This window comes from Notothenia rossii, assembly GCF_949606895.1.
Source record: "Notothenia rossii genome assembly, chromosome: 1".
NCBI lineage: Eukaryota > Metazoa > Chordata > Actinopteri > Perciformes > Nototheniidae > Notothenia > Notothenia rossii.
In genome coordinates, this window is record NC_136912.1 from 28,568,945 (window position 1) to 28,590,817 (window position 21,873).

A 21,873-nucleotide genomic window follows, 5' to 3' on the forward strand; every position below is an offset into this window, starting at 1 on the left:
TCACCTCACGTAGTCTTTCTTTACATATGTACCAACACAATCACATACACGCCATTTCCCAGCAGCAGTTGAGAAACTGATAAACATGAGGTCCACTTTGATAGTAGAAACAGTAGAAAATCAATAAGGGGTTAACATGTTTGATTAACTTTGGAGCATAAAGTTGAATGACAAGTTCAAAATGACTGCCAAATAACTATCTGCATTTATGTTGTTTTTAAATGTGACAAGTGGTTCTTCTTTTCTTGTTTGGGAAATGTTACTAATGTTTCATTATTATTCTGAAACTGCACATAATCAATAATATTAAACATGCACACTAAGTCCTAAGGTACAAACTGTTGAGTAATAATTGGCAGGGATTTTTGAAGTTTCAACAGTGGGGAATTTTCACATTTGAAAGTCTGAAGAAAAAAACTGTTAGTCTATGAATCTTTATTTTATTCTGGGAATGTTATAACTGTACAATTTCTTTCAGATATTCAAATCATTTTATGGCTCAGTTTATTTGTGATTGTATTGATTTTGCAACTATATTGAAATAAATAACAATTCAATAATGAGTTATATACTAAAAGAAGGATGCCATTGTTTGATAGATCTACTTATATATTTTTCACATACAGGTTAAGGTTTAGGGTAAGGCATAAGGAACATTCGGGCTGGCAATGAGAATAAATCATCCGGTTACGTATACTCAGGGCCGGCCCTAGACTTTTGGGGGCCCTAAGCGAGCTTTGGCTCGGGGGCCCCCCTCACTCTAGCGTGTTCACACTTCACACAACACGGAACCAACTTTTGCCTTATGATGTTAGAATAAGCAAACATATTGTATAAATAAGCATGTAAACACTGTGGACCTAACATCTTCTAGGGAGGTCCTCACCTCCTCTAGGGGGGTCCGGGGGCCAAATTAAGAGATCTATGGATACATCTCTCAACACCCAATGAAACAGAACTGTAAATAGATTTTTCTTATATATTTTACAAATCACTCCCCTTTCAAACTGTATTCTTGTTTTGTCATATAGTATTTCATAACTGTTTTTCATTTATTCTCTCTGGCTGTCCATCTCATAATGTTCACATAAAAACTAGCTGTCAATAGGAATATCATTCAGAAGAATTATAATTTCATAGAAAAATCTGTCACAAAAGAGGTTGCATATTTACATTCAGGTGTTGTTATGGCAACGTCAGTGGCCAAACAGCAACATTTACTGCTGCAAATACGTTCAAACATGCTGTCGATACGTAAAGCAGTGGCAACTATGCCACCATTTCAGCTGACTTTTTTCTCAGAAATACTGTCACATAACATCCATATATTTCAGTGCTAGGTTGATGCTTAGCTAAGCTAACTATGAAACACTTTAACTGACAGGACTCAGGATCAACTGTGTACTGTAAGGTAGCTTCTAGCTTCATGTCGAACAGTAAGTCAACATTTCCCAGATAGCTTTCTTTGAAATCACCGGGTAACGCTAAAAAACATTACATTTAGATTGTATGACAGTGTTTATTTAATATATCTGGCTAGCTATAGCTACTTGCTAACGGTTTAGCTTACCCCCTGCGATTCAAAGTAACGTCAACGTAACTGTAATTTCTCCTGGCTCAAGTGCTGGCTCTGGGGTTGTTGTGTGAACCACCACTTGAGAATTGTCGTCTTTTTTAAGAACAAATGTTCTTATGTCCATCTTCAAAAACTCTGAGTCTGAGACTGAGGCCGTTTCTCAATCTCGAGGATGCTGGCTTGGTAGTTGCGTACTTCCAAGTCACTTCCTTCAGAAACGAAGCAAGTATGCTTCCAAGCCGCGGCTTCGGATAACGAAGAAGAATGGAACAGGCTAACAAGTGTGCCACTCTCTCTAACGGTTTCAACATAAACTGTACCGAAAATAAATACCTCACGATGTCTATCTAATTATGAACTTGCTTTACTTTCACGGAACACATTTTTGGTGATAACAAACAAATGTAACAAAGTAACATATTTACCAACACATGTTGTACGGCACTACATACTTATATTTAAATGTGTGCTGAGTCAGTTCAGCCATTCTCCGCAAGGGTTTTTGAAATTTGTCCGTGCGCAAAGCATCGTGGGGATTTTAAGGACGCAAAGTCTACCCATGTGCAGCCTCAAAATTTCCCCCAAACCAAGGACGCGGCCTCGGTGGAATTCCAAGTATGTTGGAGATTGGAACAGTACTTCGGCGGCACTCGATGACGTAGCATCCTTGAAATATTGGCTTGGAAGCCAGTATCCTCGAGATTGAGAAACGGCCACACAGTTTATTTTAAACATTGTCACAGCTCACAGGATAGGTACCTGTCAGCCAATAAGACAGATGTTTATTTCCATTCAACTCTCTGGTTGGTCTGGTGCCTTGCCTCTGTTGCATTCACTGAACACGGGAAATTACAATCCTGCCGTCCTCTCTAGTGTCATGATGAGGTTCAGGTAAAGCACTGTTAATGTATTATATGAGTGACTCAATAATATAATACATGACTTTGAGAGTAGGCAATCTATGCATATTAACAACATTAATTAAACATACTTATCACGGCGGCGGTTTGCTAGGCGGCCCTTAGTGGCTGCGGGGCCCCTAAGCGGCCGCTTATGTCGCTTAATGGGTCGGGTCGGCTCTGCGTATACTGATAATAAAACAAGACAATCACATTCATTAAAAGGCTACATTTTTTCATTTTACATTTATCAGTTGGCCAGATTTATAGCCTATCAAAAGTTCAAAGCTGGCTTAAATGGTTGTTTTTGCACCTTTGGTCTCACATCTCTTATGAGTTTACACCCAACAGGAAAGTAAGAAAAGTAAATGACTCTGTCTACAACTGCTGTAGAGTAAGCTTATCTCTCTACAATTTGACATAAAGTCTTCATGCTTCCATTCATTATTGATAAGCCCCATACCACTATAGAGCCATGGCATGTCTTTGTTCTGGATGTCAGGAGTCCTACTATTTGGAAACAAACAAAGTTGTTTGATTAGTAATAATGAAACTAGGCCACGCCAGAAAGCAAATTGTCCTTGCTGACCAACAGCAGATCTAATCTTGTAGAAGGCCTTTCTCTTTAATTATTAAACCGATACCAGAGAGATTGATGCTTTGGAAAACACAATTAATCCAGGTTTCTACTGAGAAAGGTGGTTTATGTTGCAAAATTCAAAATAAAGAATTTAATGGAAAAATGAAAAAAGTCTGAAAATAACATTTAATTTGAAATGCCAAAAAGCAACACAAAAAAAGAAGTAGATAAACATCATAAAGAAAGACATGCACAGAGTAAAAGGTTGGAGAGATAAGGAGCTGTTCCTGATTGGAGGACATGGGACACGTGACCGGGCTCATTTACATGTGGACAGGCAGGTGAGTGTGGGAGAAAATAGTTTGAGCTATGTCGCGAACACACCGACACCTGACGGGATTAAGAGTCCTGTCGCTTTGCCAGAGCATCTTCCTTTGAACCAGGAGTCACCACAGGCCGTCGGTCCGCTCACCTGGACGGACGCTCAGTAACCGGAAGGTAACTCTCTCTGAATGTATCCATTATCCCCTAAATAACGTCAACACTTAACCTACGAGTCGAGCCCAAACGAAACTGTTCCGAGCCTCTTCTAGATTTACAGATCCTTAAGGGACTACTTTATGTCTGTACTTTTCATCGGTTTACCTGGGCTGAGAGCACAAGTTAAACAGGTGCAGCAGGACCTCCTGCATTCCGCCGTGCGCAGACATACAACCGCCTGTACCAATATCAAACTTCAGTGGGTGTGTCCGTGTGTTTAGTTTATCAAGGATTAGGACGGAAATTGACCTTTTTCATAGTTTGTTCACACGTTAGCAATGATTTAACGTGAAAAGAATGTAATGTAAGTTTCCTGTTCTCTGTACATACATTTACCAGGCAACATATTCAAAAGAAGCATCATATTTGACTACCTGTAAAAGTGTGTTTTTTGTGAACAAAAAAAGTGACTGAAATGGTTTTTGATTTTTAAAATATTAACATGTATTATTATCTGTTAGTAGGTTAACAGCATAATTGTTAAGCTGCAATGCTTTTTCTAAATCCGCATTTCTTATTTTTGTTTACCCTTGCTAGCCTCAAGCGTAGGATGCTTTGTTGGCCTTTTGTAGGCAATACACTAGCTGAATAGAAACTACAACAGACCTAAGGAATGTAATGTAATCCAAAACAATAGCACTGCTGCAATACTGCCTGTGAAACATTAACTTTATTGTGTGTTTTAGAAGAGAGGTGTTCACCTGTGGTTTCAAGTATTTACTTCCTGGAGTTGTTTTATTGGACTTAATAATATTAAAGGTTTAACGTACATGGGACAAGAGTTGTTTTGTAGCCCGACTATTTTAGATGCTGTCTTTGATCTTTTGACTAAGCTGTTAGAGTGACATATTTGCACCTCTTCAACATTTAGCTGTCTTGCAGTCAGTGTTTAGAATAGAAGCCTGAAACAAGAATATTTCCTTACAGTTTGCTTTTATAACTCTTGGTCATTGAACTGTGTTTTTAGTCTTTCTCTGAGCTTGAACTGTCTGCACCACACCAAATAAAGTCAATGTGTGCACTTGAGATGATATCCCCCTTCTCATCTAAACACATGCTTAACCTTTCTTTTCTCCACAATGCGTGGGAATAAAACACGATTTGACATGGACTTGCTATTACTAAATGGGGACTGACTTTGATCATTGTTTTTTTTTCTTTTACATGAAATCTTTGGCTGTGATGACATCCATTTGTTCAATGCCTGATTTGCTTTCTTTCTTATCTTTCAGATTCATCTCTTTTGTTTCTACCTTAACAGTGTTGGTCCAGATGTAAGGGCACATGCCTCACAGACCTGATCAGTACTTCCTCATCACCAGGTAGTTTTTTTTTTAGGACTTCACGCTGTTGGATGATCTCATCCCTGTATACCTGTTTGGGGATAATTTCATTTAAAGGGTCGGTTATTTCCTAGGAGGTTTCTTGGCATGGAGTAATGTATTTATGTACTAATAGAGTGGTGCAGTGACGCATCCAACCCGGAAGTAAGTTCCTTCCGGTTCCCTCGACAAAATAGCAATGCAATTTCTCCATAGGATTTTGGAAAATAGCTCGAAATAAGGTCTGTGGTTGACACACATTTAAGAGACGGATCACGTTTTGTTCAGTCGGATAATCTCGACATGTCTACCCTACTTTTATAGATTTATGATCGATAGAATCGGAAGGTACCCATGCGCAGCTTACTTCCGGGTTTTAGGACGCGTCACTGCACCACTCTATAATAAGGAAAATAAGTCTGTATCATACTGGATGAGTATGGATCATGATTAAAAAAAATAGGTCTGAACAGCGATTAATTTCCATTCTGGGACAATCATCAATATCCTCAAAAAAGCCATCTATCTCAATCAAGGAAGTAAAAATACAACTTGCTTTTAAGCATTCATCATGTAGGGCTCGTCCAATATTGCTATTTAAAAAATGTATTTATTCTTAATTTATGAATTATGAATACCATATTAAGGATTTTAAGACAAGCTATGAGGTATTTTTCCAGTATGTTTTCATCTTTTTATTATATTTTGATGATTTAACAGTATCAACAATTGTGACACTTTAAAATCTTTCCATTTGCCTACTTGTAGACTTGTAGACAAATTACACATCTTTACTTCTTCAGTTGACCAGACCTACCAAATAACACACATATAGGTTATGCTTTAATTGGAAGCTACCAATTGAACACCTCCAATATTCAGTATCAAATTGCTAAGTTCTCTCCAGGAAATGGTTTGGATATTGCGCACAAATTCATTTCCTAGACTTTATTTAACATGCTGAATGTAACCAATCAATAGTGTATCTGTAGTTATACATTGACTGACCAGCGTGATTCCCTCCCCAGCTGTCTTTCACCATGGTGATGCAGGTGTTGATGGCCCCTGCTGTGTCCGTGCTGGTTTCCACTGTGCTGTCGCTGCTCAGCCTGGCTCTGCTGCTGCTGCTGTGTGTCCTCAGGAAGAAAAGGAGGATGGAGGGAACATACAGGCCCAGTGCGGAGGAGAGGAAACAGACGGGATCAGGGGGGGGCGAAAAACCAAGCCTGCCTCTCCCATTGCCTAAAGAGGAACGCCTCATATGACAGACGGTTGGAGGTGGACCCACCCTCTGTCCTCTGTCCCTGTGTGACCTGTGGACCCATTCCTCCTGTTCTCTGACGTCTCTGTGCTGCGCTCCTCTAGAATGATCTATGTTTGCCTTTGGGGCCAGAAAATCTTCAAAAACACTATTTGTTTGTTTTTCTTCTTGGGGACAACAAATACATAGATCAGACTTTCAATTGAATCCCCCGACTCACTGCATGGGAAGGGAAAATGTGTGTCATCTCAGATCCTGTTGTATTGCTTCATAAAATTCCCTCACTCCCTTTGTTTTGCCGGATAAGAAACATGAGCTGAAGTATATTTTGTATTGTAGAGAGATGAGTATATTTTTACTGTACTGTCTGTTCTGTGTATTTATATCTAAAACATTTTGTGTTTTACACTATTTCCAGTTATGAAGGATATTGATTAAAACGATTACTGTGATGCACTTTCATGTCAAGCTCTAAGAAGCTCAATGTCTCTAAATCAGTATGTGCGGTACACGAGGTGTTCTATTAATAAACCAGGTATGTGAATACCTTTTTTTACCCAAGTCTTTGAATATTGAAGGAAACGGGACGTTAGATATTCAAAACAGTTTGTTTATTATGCTTTAAGTTCATATTCTGTGTGAAGACCAGACAAATGCAATATCCTCATTGTCAGTTATAGTATTTAATAACTTTCTCACACACCTTATAACAAATATTCATGTATCAATGACAAATGGGCCATCATACAGTAGCAGAAATGCAAAACATGAATGTATTTCTTTCATTTCAACTACATTTCCTAGTTGTACAAATCTGTTCATATTTGGCAAATCTTGGCAAAGTTCCATAAGATTTTCTTGACAACAACTCCATATACCAAAAATGATTAAAAACACTCCATTGACCCAATCCCTAATAGTCCACAACAAATGAGCTACATATTAAAGTCTGTATAATACTTTCCTAAAGCTACAATCCTTTTTTAGGTTAACTGAGTCATTTTAAATAACATGAAACGTTATACATGTGTCCTATTTTTAAAGCGCTAAAACGTTTTTAAAAAGGGCCTGGGTCACAGATATGCAGGAGTGGTCAGTGCTGACACACTTGCACATTGCTCATGTTGGTGTTTTTCCTTGGATTTGTTAAAATACAAATATAATTTAGGCTTCAAATCTCTTTTTAAGCTCAGACACTTTGATCAGAGGCGGTTTGTCCTCACCATCCTTTGAGACATTTTTCTTCTCTGATATATTTGAGTCACATGGCGGTTGAGTCTGTGTGTTTTCCCTGCTCCAAACTGTGTTGCAGGGTCTCTCAGGTTCAGACCGTTCCTGGATCCTGGCCTTCACCTGAACGCCGTGGCTCTGAGACTGGACGCGTGTTTCAGCAGACATCACTTCAGGAGGAGAGGGGGTCTGCCTTGTGTCTTGCTCCTGTTTCTCTACTACTGCTTCTCTACTTTTTCCAGGACCTTCTGGAGGTTTAGGGTCAACAATGAGACTTTGAAGCCCAGATGTGGGTTCCAGATTGTCCTCCAGTTCTTTTTGCTCCTCCGCAGCGTTGGCATGATGACGGTTCAGTTTGTTTAAATCATCTTGCTCCTGCTCTGTTCCCTCTTCTCCTTTTGCTTCACCTTTCTGCATTTCATTTGTCACTTCTTCCAATTCTTGCCCCTCAGCTACCTCGTCACTTTGTCTTTGTTCGCTTTCCCTCTCTTCTTTCAACCCTTTATCCTCACGATTATCCCCTATTCCTATCAATTGCTCCTCTCCTAAACTCACTCTCTTTTCCTCACTCACTTCTTTTGTCTCTTCCTCTAATTTCGCTTCTTTAAAGTTACCTCCACCATCTATTTCTTCTTCTTTGTTCCCATTTATTGCTAACCTCACTTCTTCCTGTTGTCCTCCTTTTTGCTGTTCTATGTCACACACTGCCAGCGGACTCTCTGCCCTGTCCTCCTCTGGTACGCTGGTGTCCAGGCACAGCCAATCAGAGTCCTCTGTCAGGTCTGACTGCTCCTCCATGGTTTCCACGTTCCAGCTGTGCAGGCTGCCGCTGCCGCTGATGGACAGAGACAGGCTCTCTTGGCTCGGGTTGGCTGGAAAACAACCCTAGAAAACACAACGGCATGAGTAAGACCAGTGTGTGTTAGATCCTCAAGCATTTATCTAGCCCTCATCCAGTCACTTAAAGCACTTGACATTCACATGCTGAGGCAGAGGTTATTCAAGGTACAACCTTCTCAGGGGAGAACAACATTCACACACTGTTGGCCATGTCATTGGATGCAATATCAGTTTTAGTATCTTGCCCAAGGACATCTGACATGTTGGCTGCATTGGCCAGGAATGGAACCAATGTACTCCGATTGATGGACGACCCTCTACCTCACAAACATCCACCACCTCATCTTCTTACCTTCCTGATATAGTCATGGCTGTCTGGTCCAAACAGATCCAGGCTGCGTGTGGCGTATAGGAGGCCACGTTCGTTGGAGCTCCGGGAGCTGAGCGTGTCAAAGATCTCCCCCAGCAGATCCATCTCCTCTGGGTCACACAGCAGTGGATCTTCCCCATCTTCCTCATCCTTCTGCAGCTCAGAGTCCAGCTCGACCACAGGCCCAGAGCCAGCTCTAATACACAGAAATAGGAATGGCACAAAAGAGTAAAACATATTTTTAAATATTTACATAAACCCCAGGGTTTTCCCACTTTTCTCCATCTCTCAGTTTATCTCCGACTCTCACCCATCCCATGTGTCCCCAGTGTCCTGCACGTCTTCCTCGTCTCCAGGGGACCTACGTTGGTGAACAGGCCGACGGGGACGTGACTAACAACAGGCAACATGGAGTAACGAAGCAAAGAGGATGCAACATTTCCATAACAGAGGTGACAGATGTTGGGGCGGACCAAAAGGCAATAGAAATGGAGCAAAAACGATGCAAAATAGCACAAATAAGAACATTAGTTAATAAAGAGGATACATATGAATGGTATCTTGTAGGGGAAACTAAAAGTGCCATAATAATGCTTTCTGGCTTATGGACTAATCATTGCAAAAAAACCTAGCCATTATTATTATTATTTGTATTATTAATATATATCAATTTATTTGGTTTTCATTCATTTATGTACAGTAGTAATTGTATCTTATTATAATGTTATGTTTGTTACATTTTAGAAAGACATTGTTTAAATAAATATTTGATTACTGATGAGCTCTCACCCTCCCAAAGTGTTGAGTGATTGGCAGGCGGTTCTGTAAGCAGTCCGATTGGGCACGGCGATGCTTCACAGATCCTCCCCTGTGAAGGGTGTTCTCTTCATTTTGGGTCTGCATCACACACACACAACAAATAAGTATTATAATAAATCAACAGCAGCATTTGATTGATCCCCGTAAAAACCAACACCACATAAACACTGACCCACCTTGTGCAACAGCAGGTTTTTAAAACCAGACTTTGTGAGACCTTTGGCCTGGGAGAGATTAAAATCAGTATGAACAAATGTTTTTTATACGACTGAATTCACTTGCCCTTACAAAAAAAAAAGACTCACCCCCATGTTTGCTTTGGACTTCATGTTGAGGATGAGCGCTCCTCCCCCTTTCTGTCAGAATTGTGCATACTGTATTTTTGGCAAGAACTTACAAGAATGAACTTTAAGCGGTTTCAATAATAATACAAATAGCTTACCTTTAAATTACCAACTAACTGTTGATAGGATTTGCTTCTCCCTATGAGTACACAAAAACACAATGGGAAGAGAAGAGTGATACCTGAGTAATAAAATACACATACACACACACACACACACACACACACACACACACACACACACACACACACACACACACACACACACACACACACACACACACACACACACACACACACACACACACACACACACACACACACACACACACACACACACACACACACACACACACACACACACACACACACACACATACCTGCAGTTGTTTCACACTTTAAGATCTCCTCTTCATAGAGGTCATCTGGTTCTTTCCCTTTGTTCAGAATATCCAGGCGACCGTCAATGAACTACGAAAACACATTTTGATATGTTTTTCTAAATTATATTAAATGCTTACTCATGTACATTAGAGTAACAGCAGAATGACTTAGTCCAAGTAATCTGATGTAGCAAACAACACCCCGTCCATTACTGTATAAATCAGCATCAAAGGATGTCAGAATTTTTTTGAAGCAGCTGCATTTCATTTGTTTTCTCTGCCCAACAAGCTCTTCTCCTGTAACTGCAGTGCCCAGCAGAGGGCAGTAAAGCACACGAGGCACAATGCTCACCTCTTTGAAGGACTGTAGATGAATGGCATTCTCTAGGAAGTGCCTCATGCTGGAAGACTTGTGTTCTACAAACAGTTCCTCACTGAACCACACCTCTCCCTCCTGTAGAAACAAAAGTGTTATTGACACAACAAAAGAGAAAAATGTTTCCCCAAAATGCACATATAAATAAAAAAACAGAAATACAGAAAACACTTTAAACACATTTTAACTATTTAATCATTTACTGCATTGTTAGTATTGTTATTATAACAAACTGAAGACTTAATGACATCCATAAGCCTTTTGAAAGATTGACCTTTTCACCCTGCAGTGCGTCCCTGTAGCCTCCAAACAGCAGAGCCTGAGCTTTGAGGAAGGCCCTCGAGACCCCGCAGCCAGGAGACACCGCCTGACGCTTCAAACACACCTTCAGCCCAGACATCTGGAGAAATATTTACATTTTTATCAAGAGCAAATGCTTATGCTCAATAATAATGATTAATAACACTGTGGTGATTATTGCCCCTCAATATCGCAGAGGGATTGGCTAAACTGGGTAAGGGAATTGGACGTGTGTAATCTCATTCACGACAACGTTTTTAGCTTTCAATACCATTTTATATCCAAAGAAACAGTGTGTGCATGGTACACGGTCATAAAACTGTTGCTCTTCCCAGTCCCAATCTCACACCAATGCCGGTAAGGTCACCAAAATACCCTATGCCCCAATGTGCTATCTAGTGCTCAAAACCAACAACAAAAACATACAAACAGGCACAACAAATACGATTAACAGAAGAAGTGCCAAAGCTGCTACAGAGAATACTCTTTTTTGTCATTTTGACTTTGTTATCGTAGATTGTGTAGAGTGACAGAAATACAGAAAGAGAATTATGGTTGGGCTGGAACGTGTGCTCGTACCACTCAATGAACTGCATGAACTTTTCAGGGTTAGGGTTAGAAAATAAAGAACCTTGCTTTTATTTCCATTAAAGGAATCTATATAAATAATTAGGATAACAGCCTGATTCTGTAGTACACACTTCACATCCCAGTCATTATTTCCTAGAAATAGTTCAGTGTGAGATAAGAGACAACCAAAATACTTTAATTTGACCAGACAAACATACATATACACAGAGTGTGTATTACCACATTTGAAGGTATCCTTTTCAGGTCGTCAAAGGGGTTTTCCAGAGTGTTTGTGTCCACATTCAGAATAACCACTTCTTCCAAGCCACGACTCCTCACCCTCTGTCAGACCGACACAAACACACAGTTTGAGCTTCCGTTTGTGGTTCACAATAAGGAAATAATTGAGTGACTATGGTCAACTTTAATTAGGCGTTTACCTCAGATAGACTGGCGTGGACCCCTATTAGGTAGGGCATAGGTGCACTGTAACCCAAATAAAGAGTGAATTCAATTAATTGAAGGTGGGATGGTAGGTAGGTAGGTAGGTAGGTAGGTAGGTAGGTAGGTAGGTAGGTAGGTAGGTAGGTAGGTAGGTAGGTAGGTAGGTAGGTAGGTAGGTAGGTAGGTAGGTAGGTAGAGTTCTTACCAGCAGTAGTCCAGCAGATGGGGTGGCAGGACAGGAATGAAGATGTGTTGCCAGTACATGGGGTATAACACAGCACTGAGTGCATGCACACAGGACGTCAGCTATACACAATACAAAATTGACAATTGTTTCAGACATCAACACACAGGATACACACGCCTTTCTGTATGGTCTACCATGACTGAACTTCTTGGATAAGCTAAAGTGTCATGAGTTTTCAGAGTCTGAACATGACACACGTCTAGACACTCTTTAAAAACAATAGAAGATAACAAATGTGTGTCTTACAGTGCTGAGTTTGCTGGCAAAGATGAGGATGCGTCTCTCAAACAGCATGCTGGCGTAGAGCTGGAGCAGGTTCCCCACATCTACTGCCACTATCATCTCAGTCAGGTTCCTCTGGAAAACACAAGCACATGCAATTCAGGTTTAATGGGCTAGGTGTCTAAACTAATTCATTTAGCTTTAAATCATTTTTACCCACATTTTCGGGGATTGAAGGGAGACTTCTCGGGTCTGGAGCGATGAAGTATGGAACCTGGTCATGACAAATGAAACAAAACATTACTAAAAACTGGATTTTAATGCAAATGTTTCTGCTTTCAGCTGGCTTTCGAAATCATATGACATGCATGCACAAAAGGTTACAGGATGAGGCTATAGGTTTCATTCCAAAGTTCTGTATCCATTAAATAATGGCTTATTTTGGAATGAAAAAAAGTCAATACACTTATTTTGGATCAGTATAATCAAGGGTTATTTATGGGTTAGGATACATACAACTGTTCAACTGTTCACAAAGGTCAGGCGGGCATTAGTGCAAATCGTGTTAGGTTTGGCTTAAACATTCAATTAGAGAGATGAATGACAACGTTTTAGTCCACACACACAAGGTTTAGCCATCAAGCACAGACAGCTAGAGTTTTCCAGGAGTTAGTCTGTATCCGCTCGGCAATTCTTCGAGACCACATGAACCCCTGTGGGACTCACCCCCTCTTTTCCCTCTCTGTGTCCATCAGGATGGGACACCTCTGTGCTGACCAAAAGCTGCTCTCCCTCAGAAAAAAAACACAACACGCTAACCACTGACAGGTAAACAGCCAAATAAGCCAAGTGTGACACCATATTGATATTTAGAGATTTACCATCTGCAGTGTGACTGATCCAGCTGCCAGCGGTAAGGGCTGCTTGTAGAGTGCAGCCAGCAGAGCTTTCATCTCATTGGTCTGTTGAGAACATGATGTTAAGGATACTCATATAAGAGTGTGTTTATTTCAGACAAATAGAGGAGCAGAAAGATAACACACAAGCAACGGAAACTCACCTGTCCTTTCAAGAGGTAATCAGCCAAGTTGTTGAGAAGTTTGTAAAACACTTCAAACCATGGAAGATAACTGTAAAATCATAATTTTAGAATCATTAGAATAACTATTTTAAAATCCCCTTACACCCACATTTCCTCATTCTCACACAGATGTACCTGAGCATGCAGAGGCAGGTATGTGTGTGGTTGGTGAGACGGCAAAAGCCAAACCGCTGGCATCCTTCAAGGTCAGTCAAAACAAAGGTAAAGTGCTGCACGGCCACCCCCTCCTTCGCTCTGTGCAGAGAGATGTGGTGAGAGGTTGACGTATAGATAAACAGTGTAACCATGAGTAACAACAGTTTGTACTCACCTTTGTAGGCCTATGTCATACGGGAAGCAGAACCGGGGTAATGTTTGAGAGGACTCCTGGAAAGGGATAGAATTGTGTGTTTCACGTCAACAGTGAAAAATCACATGACATGTTGAAAGAGTCAAGCAATGCTAATGGTTATATGAGGCTGCACTTAGGCACATCACTGATAACACATTCACACTGCCAGGCAGGTATCATCCAATTAGCATTAGCGATAATGTACAGCTGAGGCTGATGGGATGGTGAGTGTTTTTTGGAGGTATTCGATCACAAACCAAAGTAGGGGAGAGTGGGGTAAGATGAACCAGTGGGTAAATTGACCCACCCCCTTAATCTAGGGAACTGTGCACATTTGTTTTCTTGTGACCATAAATTCAGGAAGTACACATCATTTATATCTGGTTGTGATGGAGAGAATCAGAATCAGAATTAGAATCAGAAACAGGTTTATTACCAGGTAGGTTTACACGTACGAGGAATTTGACTTGGTGTCGTGGTGCATACATAAAAGTAAAACAATAGAATAGAATCACTTCTATCTAATGTTCCCTTGCCTAGAGGACAACATTAGTACAAATTGACTCATCTTACCCCACTCTCCCATATTAGAACGTTATAAATTTGATCAGAATATAACGCTGCGTGAAAAGTCATAGCAATGGCATTGTTAATGCATGTATGCAAAATGTCATGCCGATTCATCCAATAGCTGCAGAAATAGTTTACTGAAAAACGAATGTAAACCTCATGGTGGCGGTACATCAAAAGTCAGGGGATTGCTAAAGTCAGTAGGAATTCTCTTCTGAAGAACACACAAATGTTTTTCTAAAAATGTAATGGAAATACAAATTATACATTGTGTATATCTACATTTTGTGGATTTTGGGCATTGATACTTTCATATTTGCAGCCTTATGGATTGTTTTATTTTAAACTAGCACTCTTTCCCTTGTACTGCAACTGAAGCAAAATAATGTCCCTCAGGAATAAATAAATGTATATCAGCTATCTAAATATTTATTGAGATATTTCAGTCTGAGAGGTGTGTGGTGCATTGGGTTGTGCGTAGGTGTTCGGATCAGGGGGTCACAGGTTCAAACCCCACTGCAGTCAGCATGTCGTTGTGTCCCTGGGCAAGACACTTCACCCCAAATTGCTCCTGTGGGGATTGCCCCCAGTATTGAGTATGTAAGTCGCTTTGGATAAAAGCGTCTAACAAGTAACATGTAATGTAATGTACTGTAATGAACCAGAGTGGTGGAATGACTGACCCGCAGACTGACTGACATTGCCATCCTAACAGAGGCACGGCAGTAGCATGGCTAAAAACAAACCTCTTCCATCAGTTTAACGCAACAATACATCAACACATATTAAACCATTCCAGGAGCAGAAGATATGAATGGCTACCTCATCGCTGAAGTCCTCTGGGAACTGAAACAGAACACCGGGATCTAGGACATAAAAACATTGATGAAATGAACCACATGGCTAATACTCCAAACACATCAGCTACACAGAACATGTAGAGAAGCAAAGTATTTTAGGTGTGTTATAAGGCAACACTGGTTGTAATAGAAAGACGACACATTATTAAAGATGGGCAGTTTAAATAAATGTTGCATGTCAATAAAAAGTATTTATTTAACCCAGCTGCTCAGTCTAAACATAACATGCTTCATCTCATCTAGTGTGACTTTGTGGTTTTTCTGATCACATGACAGGAAGTATGAGCCCTAAGCTCGGCAAAAACACCTTTATATTCACCAAGCATTATTATCTTATCACATCATAATTCATGTGTGTTTTCTATGTCACATAGATTTCTGATTGTAGTTAACAGTCAGATTGTTGTAACATTTCAGGGAAAATGACGAGAAGATAGTAAACAAAGTCAGAGGGAAGAGTTTAAGGAACAATTTTAAACAACTTCTCTATTGCTGACAAATCACTTCGCACATAGAAATGGCTCATCTATACCGATATAGAGGCTGATACACAGAATCACAGTAATCACATCTATTTCTTTAGCCCTGGTGTGTTGAACAGAATAAAGACAGAGGACTCACCTTTGTCTCTGGCTACGGGGCAAGTTGCTTGAAAGAACCAGTAAAAGGTTCGCTCAGGGTTTTGTCTGACAGGAAAGAGATTCACACATCATTTTTAAGATTATCTAGACAGTGTGTTTCAAACCAAAGCATTTCCACATATGTGTTGACACTAACTAGTTAATCTGCCCAACATTTATCATATTAATCAAAAACATTATCTCACAACACCTAGAGGACTTTGTTCTCAGAGAGGTATGAAACAGGTATGCTTTTGGGGAAAAAGGACTGTTACCTTATATATTTACTTAAAACATTTATGAGGAATTTGTAGTAAAATGTAGTGTTTCAATTTCATACTGCTGTATACTTCTACTCTACTTTTCAGAGGTAAATATTGTACTATTTGTCTCGACTTCATTTAATTGACGTCTTTAGTCACTTTATAGATTTAGATTCTTAATAACAAATATCAATCTACTACAAATGGCGATGTATTATTATAGATAAACCCCCCCCCCCCCAAATAGGTTTTTTACTAAATCTGTTCTGTATTTACCAGCTACAACATTAAACAGATAAACACATTAATGCATCAATAATAAATAGAAATGAAATATTTACAATATATTATTCTTCAACTTGGATACTTTCACCTTTTTTACTTTAAGTGTTTTTTAATGCCTATACTTTTGTAGTTTAATTTAAATAACATTTTAAAATGCAATACTTTTACTTGTACGAAAGTCTTTATACACTCCGGTTTTGCTTATTTTACTCATGTAAAGTATTTGAATACTTCCTCCTCCACTGTGGGATTACTTTAAAATTCTAAAAAGTGGCTCATATGCATCAAACACAGATTGCTTTTAAGAAGAAAAGTGTCTACTGTAAAGTGTATGGCAACACATAAAGGGCAAAGAGTTGCTGCAGGAAACTTCCTGTGCAGTTGTGAGAGGAAGTCATGAAAAACCACAAGAACAGACTGACAGGCAGTGATGATGGAAGTCAAGCGAAGAAAGACATGACCACTCACTTCAGTCTGGAGCCCATGCTGTCCCGATGTGTCTGTGCCCATGTGTTTGTCCAGGAGGGCCAATATCTTCAGCAGGATTCTCAGATGATGGCCATACTTTGGATGTAGCAGTGGCGCAAAGAAGTAGCACACCGGCGGTAGCAGCTCTCTGCACAATCAGCGCAATAGAAGTGACAGAACACTTCCTGATCTATGTCAGTGTGTGTTCATGACGTCTGTTATAACCAACCTCTCTAAGCTCTCTCATAGACTTCCATTTCCATCCTTTGATGTTTTTTCACCCTCTGTTTCCTATTAGAGTTGGATACTCATTTTAAAAAGGCAGCCATCAGGTGTAAAGCATGTCTTTAATCATTTACATGTTCATGAGCGGCTTCAGGAACAATCACGGTACAGTGTATACTATTAGAGTAGACTACAACTTCACACACTGAAATTAATTGGACAATTTACAAAAAAAGAAATGTTAGAGGTTCTGATTTCAGACTGGTTTACACAATATGCTTGTTTTTCTGTTTTATTTTTTAAGGATATTTCTATCTAACCTTGTATGTATATTTCAATCTTGCTTTTCTATTATTATAGTTGTTGTAGGAGTGTAGTAGTTTGTCTCCTCTATAATGAGTTACCTTCTTGTCAAGAGAATTCACTGTGACTTCCTGAATAAATAAAAAAACATATGCATTTTTAGATCTAGCATTTATGAAGTCATTTGGTCGACAGGTTTCATATCCTCATCCTGCTAAGAGAGGCTTTACACTCGCAGATCTCTTTACTTCCTCCTAGTGGTGTTCAAGCAAAACTGCCTTATCATTAGAAAATGCAGGTCTCCATTTTGGTTCATACTGTGCCATCTAGAGTCTAACTTGAAGATGAATTTCAGATCTAAAACATTTTTGATATTCTCTTTCGTCTATTTTGGTCAAAAGGGATCTATTTTGTCAGCAGGATTTTATTAATCTACAGCGTGGGTTTACTTATCTCCTTGTATTTCATGTAAAAATGTATTGAAATCCAAAATGCATTACACAGAAGAACATCAAACACTTTTAACAGGAATAAAACATTTATTTCAATCAATGCCAAACTAGACAAGTGATCAAATTGAACATTGAAAGTTGAACAGTTTCATTGAATACTTGGCCCAGTTTGACTGATGCTGATGAAAGAGCATGGACAGAAAGCTACTGACAAAATACCACAAGCACAGCTGTGTTAGCTTCCTCTATATGAACTATGAGGTCGCGGGGTCACTTTAGCCTTATGAGTCCTACTCTGAGAGGAGGAAAGAGGAGAGGCAGAGAGAAAAGGGAACAGAAGGATAACAGGAAAAAGGGAACGGATAGTACTTAGTACTTTGACTCCCTCCGAGTAGTTAAAGTGAATTAATATTTGGACGGTTGGATGGATTTATGACGAGTGCAGTTGAGAAATTGTGGGTTATTTTAGCTTTAGGTTGCCTCTTCTTCTCCCTCCTCCTCAAACTCTCCCTCCTCAGCGGTGGCGTCCTGATACTGCTGGTACTCGGACACCAAGTCGTTCATGTTGCTCTCAGCCTCGGTGAACTCCATCTCGTCCATGCCTTCTCCGGTGTACCAGTGGAGGAAGGCCTTGCGACGGAACATGGCGGTGAACTGCTCGGAGATGCGCTTGAACAGCTCCTGGATGGCAGTGCTGTTCCCGATGAAGGTGGCGGCCATCTTGAGCCCGCGGGGTGGGATGTCGCACACGGCTGTCTTGACGTTGTTGGGAATCCATTCAACAAAGTAGCTGCTGTTCTTGTTCTGCACGTTCAGCATCTGCTCGTCCACCTCCTTCATGGACATGCGGCCGCGGAACACGGCAGCAACGGTGAGGTAGCGGCCGTGACGAGGGTCGCAGGCCGCCATCATGTTCTTGGCGTCGAACATTTGCTGTGTGAGTTCGGGCACAGAGAGGGCTCTGTACTGCTGGCTGCCTCTGCTGGTGAGGGGGGCGAAGCCGGGCATGAAAAAGTGCAGACGGGGGAAGGGCACCATGTTAACTGCCAGTTTGCGGAGGTCGGCGTTGAGCTGGCCGGGGAAACGTAGGCAAGTCGTCACCCCGCTCATGGTGGCAGACACCAGGTGGTTGAGGTCTCCGTAAGTGGGTGTGGTGAGTTTGAGGGTGCGGAAGCAGATGTCATAGAGGGCCTCGTTGTCAATGCAGTAAGTCTCGTCTGTATTCTCAACAAGCTGGTGGACAGACAGGGTGGCGTTGTAGGGTTCCACCACTGTGTCTGATACCTGGAGGCACAAAGCAAAAAGGTCAGGGAGGGGGAAAGCCAGAAAAGAGTAAAGAAACCTCCAATAAGCAACACATTCTGTACCTTAGGTGAGGGCACTACACTGAAGGTGTTCATGATACGGTCCGGGTACTCCTCACGGATCTTGCTGATGAGCAGTGTTCCCATACCAGAGCCGGTACCACCGCCTAGGGAGTGTGTGAGCTGGAAACCCTGCAGGCAGTCGCAGCTCTCAGCCTCCTTTCTCACCACATCCATGACTGAGTCCACCAGCTCGGCCCCCTCTGTGTAATGGCCCTTTGCCCAGTTGTTACCAGCTCCACTCTGGCCTATAAAGAGAAGGTTGATCGATCCTTTCAATATTCAGCCATATTTCTCCTGCTAGCAGGTCATCATTTAATTTAAACTTAAAATAGTCATCTTTATGGAAGACAACAACTCTCTCTATAATATGCTTCCAATTAAAATTAGCTATCGTTATGTTCTAACCAACATATGTGTTTGTGGCTGATCATATACCAAAGACAAAGTTGTCGGGTCTGAAGATCTGTCCGAAGGGGCCGGAGCGGACAGAGTCCATGGTGCCTGGCTCAAGATCCACTAAGATGGCCCTGGGCACGTACTTCCCACCTAGAACACAAATGCATGTGTTACAACAGAAAAGATAGGACTGACTATAAGAACACCAAATCGTTTTTAAGAGTCCTGACCTGAAGCCTCATTATAGTAGACGTTGATCCTGTCCAGCTGCAGGTCACTGTCTCCATGGTAGGTTCCTGTTGGGTCGATGCCATGCTCATCACTGATCACCTCCCAGAACTACAGATAAGGCAATGTGTTGGATTGACAGAAAAACTTGCATGATGCAGTCTGAATTCACTGATAATTTAATAGATTAAAACATAGTAATGGAATACATTTATATTCCATTTAACAAACCACTGTACTTGTTGAGCCACAACATTTGCTTGACAGGAAATTAATAGACAATTTGATTGAATAATGTCATTTGTAATTCATACACCAAATTATTTATCTATTAAATACCAATGTAGGATTTAGCCTTATGGGGATGTGGAAATGCAAAATGCCTATGTGTAGAGACAGGATTGATGTGTCTGTTCTGAGCTTCTGAGAAAAACATGACGATGCAACATTGCGCACTTGATGAAGAGGAGCCACTATGAAGGGCTTACTCCAAACACATGATTTATAGTAGGCCTATGAGGTGATTATATGCTATGAATATTACATTTCTGCCAATACGTCAAACTAAATAATTTATTTCTACTTGAATTAAAGGCCAAACAGATTAATTAATAATGAATGACACTTATGATTAGCAGTCTCAGAATATTATTTAATAATCTTTGAAAATCATCAACCTCGTATTCATCTCTGGTTCAGATACCTTCAGAAGATAAGATGATTTACATTATAAATTAGGTTAAACCTATTTTTGGATACAGGAGTGTTCTCGTTGCAATAACACATGACTTATATAAATATGTGTGTGTTAAAAACTGCAAGTCCTCTTGGTGCATTTAATGTCTGAGCCACACCTTATCTCTCTGTGACACACACGCACACGCAGTTCACTGTCTGTGATGTGCTCAAAGGGGATAAGTGACAGCAGGGTATGTCTCTGCCTGCCACTGCCCATGGATCCAAAAGGATGCTATTGTGCGCTGCGTTAAGTCTTATACAACCCTTTCTCCTCCCCTGTGTTGACCTATTTAGTATTTCTTGTGGAAAACATGGCCCCGTAACAGCCATGACATAACATAATCACTGTAAAAATCTGACTTGAATCACATTAGAAAACGAGCCCTGTTAACAGGTAGATATAACGGCGACGATTGTGCGCGTTTTCTTACCTTTGCTCCAATCTGGTTGCCACACTGGCCGGCTTGCAGGTGCACGATCTCACGCATGATGTCTCTGCGGTGTGTGAGGGGGTCTCACGGAGAAAGAGGGGGATGAAGGTGCCCCGGTTCTTGTTCTGCTCGGTGATGGTCCTCCCGGTGCAGTCGACTGTCTCTGGCTGAATGCGTAATGGGGTCTCCGTCTCGCCCTACCCTCCGTCCGCGCATGCGCATTTCATCCGGGTTCTGCAGCATGACGTCATCTCCATGGCAACGGGAACCGGACCCGACCAGAAATCTGCCTCTTCCCTTGCTGGAGACCGGCCTGCGCGTGGCGTGGGATTGGCATGTATGTGAGATAAAACTGGAAGGATAAGCAACCCAGATGAACTTGGTTCTTAGAGCTTGATTCACGGGTATAACTGTCTGCTGCCGGCACCAGCATGTCAAGTGGTGTGAATGGTCCTGAGTGTAATGATATAGGCCAATGTTTATTTTAAATCTTCTGCAAGCATGCACTTTTATTAAGATAATAACAGATTAATGCAGGTTGCATTATCTGTATAGCACGACCTGAGCACTGCTGTGCCATTTCCTGGAGAAGAATAGGCTACATCGTTTTGGCATGAGATTGATGCACTTGAGATTGCAGAGAACAATAAAAAAATATATTCCAAACCGGCAACATAATGATACAAAAGTATTTTCTAGGAAAAATATTTTAACCTTTTTTTTTTTTTTTTAATGAATCATCTTCTGCTTGCCTTAATTAGTACAATACAAATGAAAATGGTTCATGTCATCTATCTGCATGTTTATATCACAGAGATTGTATCTGGGTCAATCTGATCAAGCAGTGAAAGAGGCTGAATGGGGCCATAAGTGCAAATGTGATACATATTTGTTCTATACAAACAAACAAAC

At 40.7% G+C, this 21,873-nt stretch overlaps 2 protein-coding genes across 3 annotated transcripts; both read right to left on the reverse strand.

Annotated features, from left to right (window-relative positions):
- Positions 1-6,772: 6,772 nt before the first annotated feature.
- dennd1c (DENN domain containing 1C) lies at positions 6,773-17,005 on the reverse strand. Of its 2 annotated transcripts, XM_079671951.1 has the most exons (23): positions 16,822-17,005; positions 15,807-15,871; positions 15,148-15,191; positions 13,735-13,790; positions 13,539-13,658; positions 13,383-13,452; positions 13,204-13,284; positions 13,049-13,114; positions 12,543-12,596; positions 12,347-12,457; positions 12,059-12,159; positions 11,850-11,895; positions 11,650-11,751; positions 10,814-10,939; positions 10,516-10,617; positions 10,161-10,251; positions 9,880-9,920; positions 9,743-9,793; positions 9,614-9,661; positions 9,408-9,515; positions 8,929-9,011; positions 8,601-8,814; positions 6,773-8,293 (listed from the first exon to the last, which is right to left on the reverse strand). In XM_079671951.1, the coding sequence occupies exons 1-23, from the start codon at positions 16,836-16,838 to the stop codon at positions 7,343-7,345; spliced, it is 2,748 nt and encodes a 915-aa protein (XP_079528077.1). In that variant the 5' UTR covers positions 16,839-17,005; the 3' UTR covers positions 6,773-7,342. The 2 variants fall into 2 exon arrangements, with proteins under 2 accessions (XP_079528077.1, XP_079528078.1); XM_079671952.1 differs by lacking the exon at positions 13,049-13,114 and having other exon boundaries at positions 16,822-17,004.
- Positions 17,006-17,865: 860 nt separating this feature from the next.
- On the reverse strand, positions 17,866-21,149 carry LOC307033481 (tubulin beta-4B chain). Its single transcript, XM_079671970.1, has 5 exons — positions 20,962-21,149; positions 19,795-19,903; positions 19,604-19,714; positions 19,169-19,413; positions 17,866-19,085 (listed from the first exon to the last, which is right to left on the reverse strand). The coding sequence occupies exons 1-5, from the start codon at positions 21,016-21,018 to the stop codon at positions 18,273-18,275; spliced, it is 1,335 nt and encodes a 444-aa protein (XP_079528096.1). The 5' UTR covers positions 21,019-21,149; the 3' UTR covers positions 17,866-18,272.
- Between the last annotated feature and the right edge of the window lie 724 nt (positions 21,150-21,873).

Coding starts and splice junctions, on each gene's coding strand:
- dennd1c (XM_079671951.1), bottom strand. Junction 13,659..13,734: donor TATGACATAGGCCTACAAAG/GTGAGTACAAAC, acceptor CTCTCTGCACAG/AGCGAAGGAGGGGGTGGCCG. Junction 12,458..12,542: donor TCCCTTCAATCCCCGAAAAT/GTGGGTAAAAAT, acceptor TGTGTTTTCCAG/AGGAACCTGACTGAGATGAT.
- LOC307033481 (XM_079671970.1), bottom strand. CDS start 21,018: ATGCGTGAGATCGTGCACCTGCAAGCCGGCCAGTGTGGCAACCAGATT. Junction 19,715..19,794: donor CTACTATAATGAGGCTTCAG/GTCAGGACTCTT, acceptor TTTGTGTTCTAG/GTGGGAAGTACGTGCCCAGG. Junction 19,086..19,168: donor GTGTAGTGCCCTCACCTAAG/GTACAGAATGTG, acceptor TTGTGCCTCCAG/GTATCAGACACAGTGGTGGA.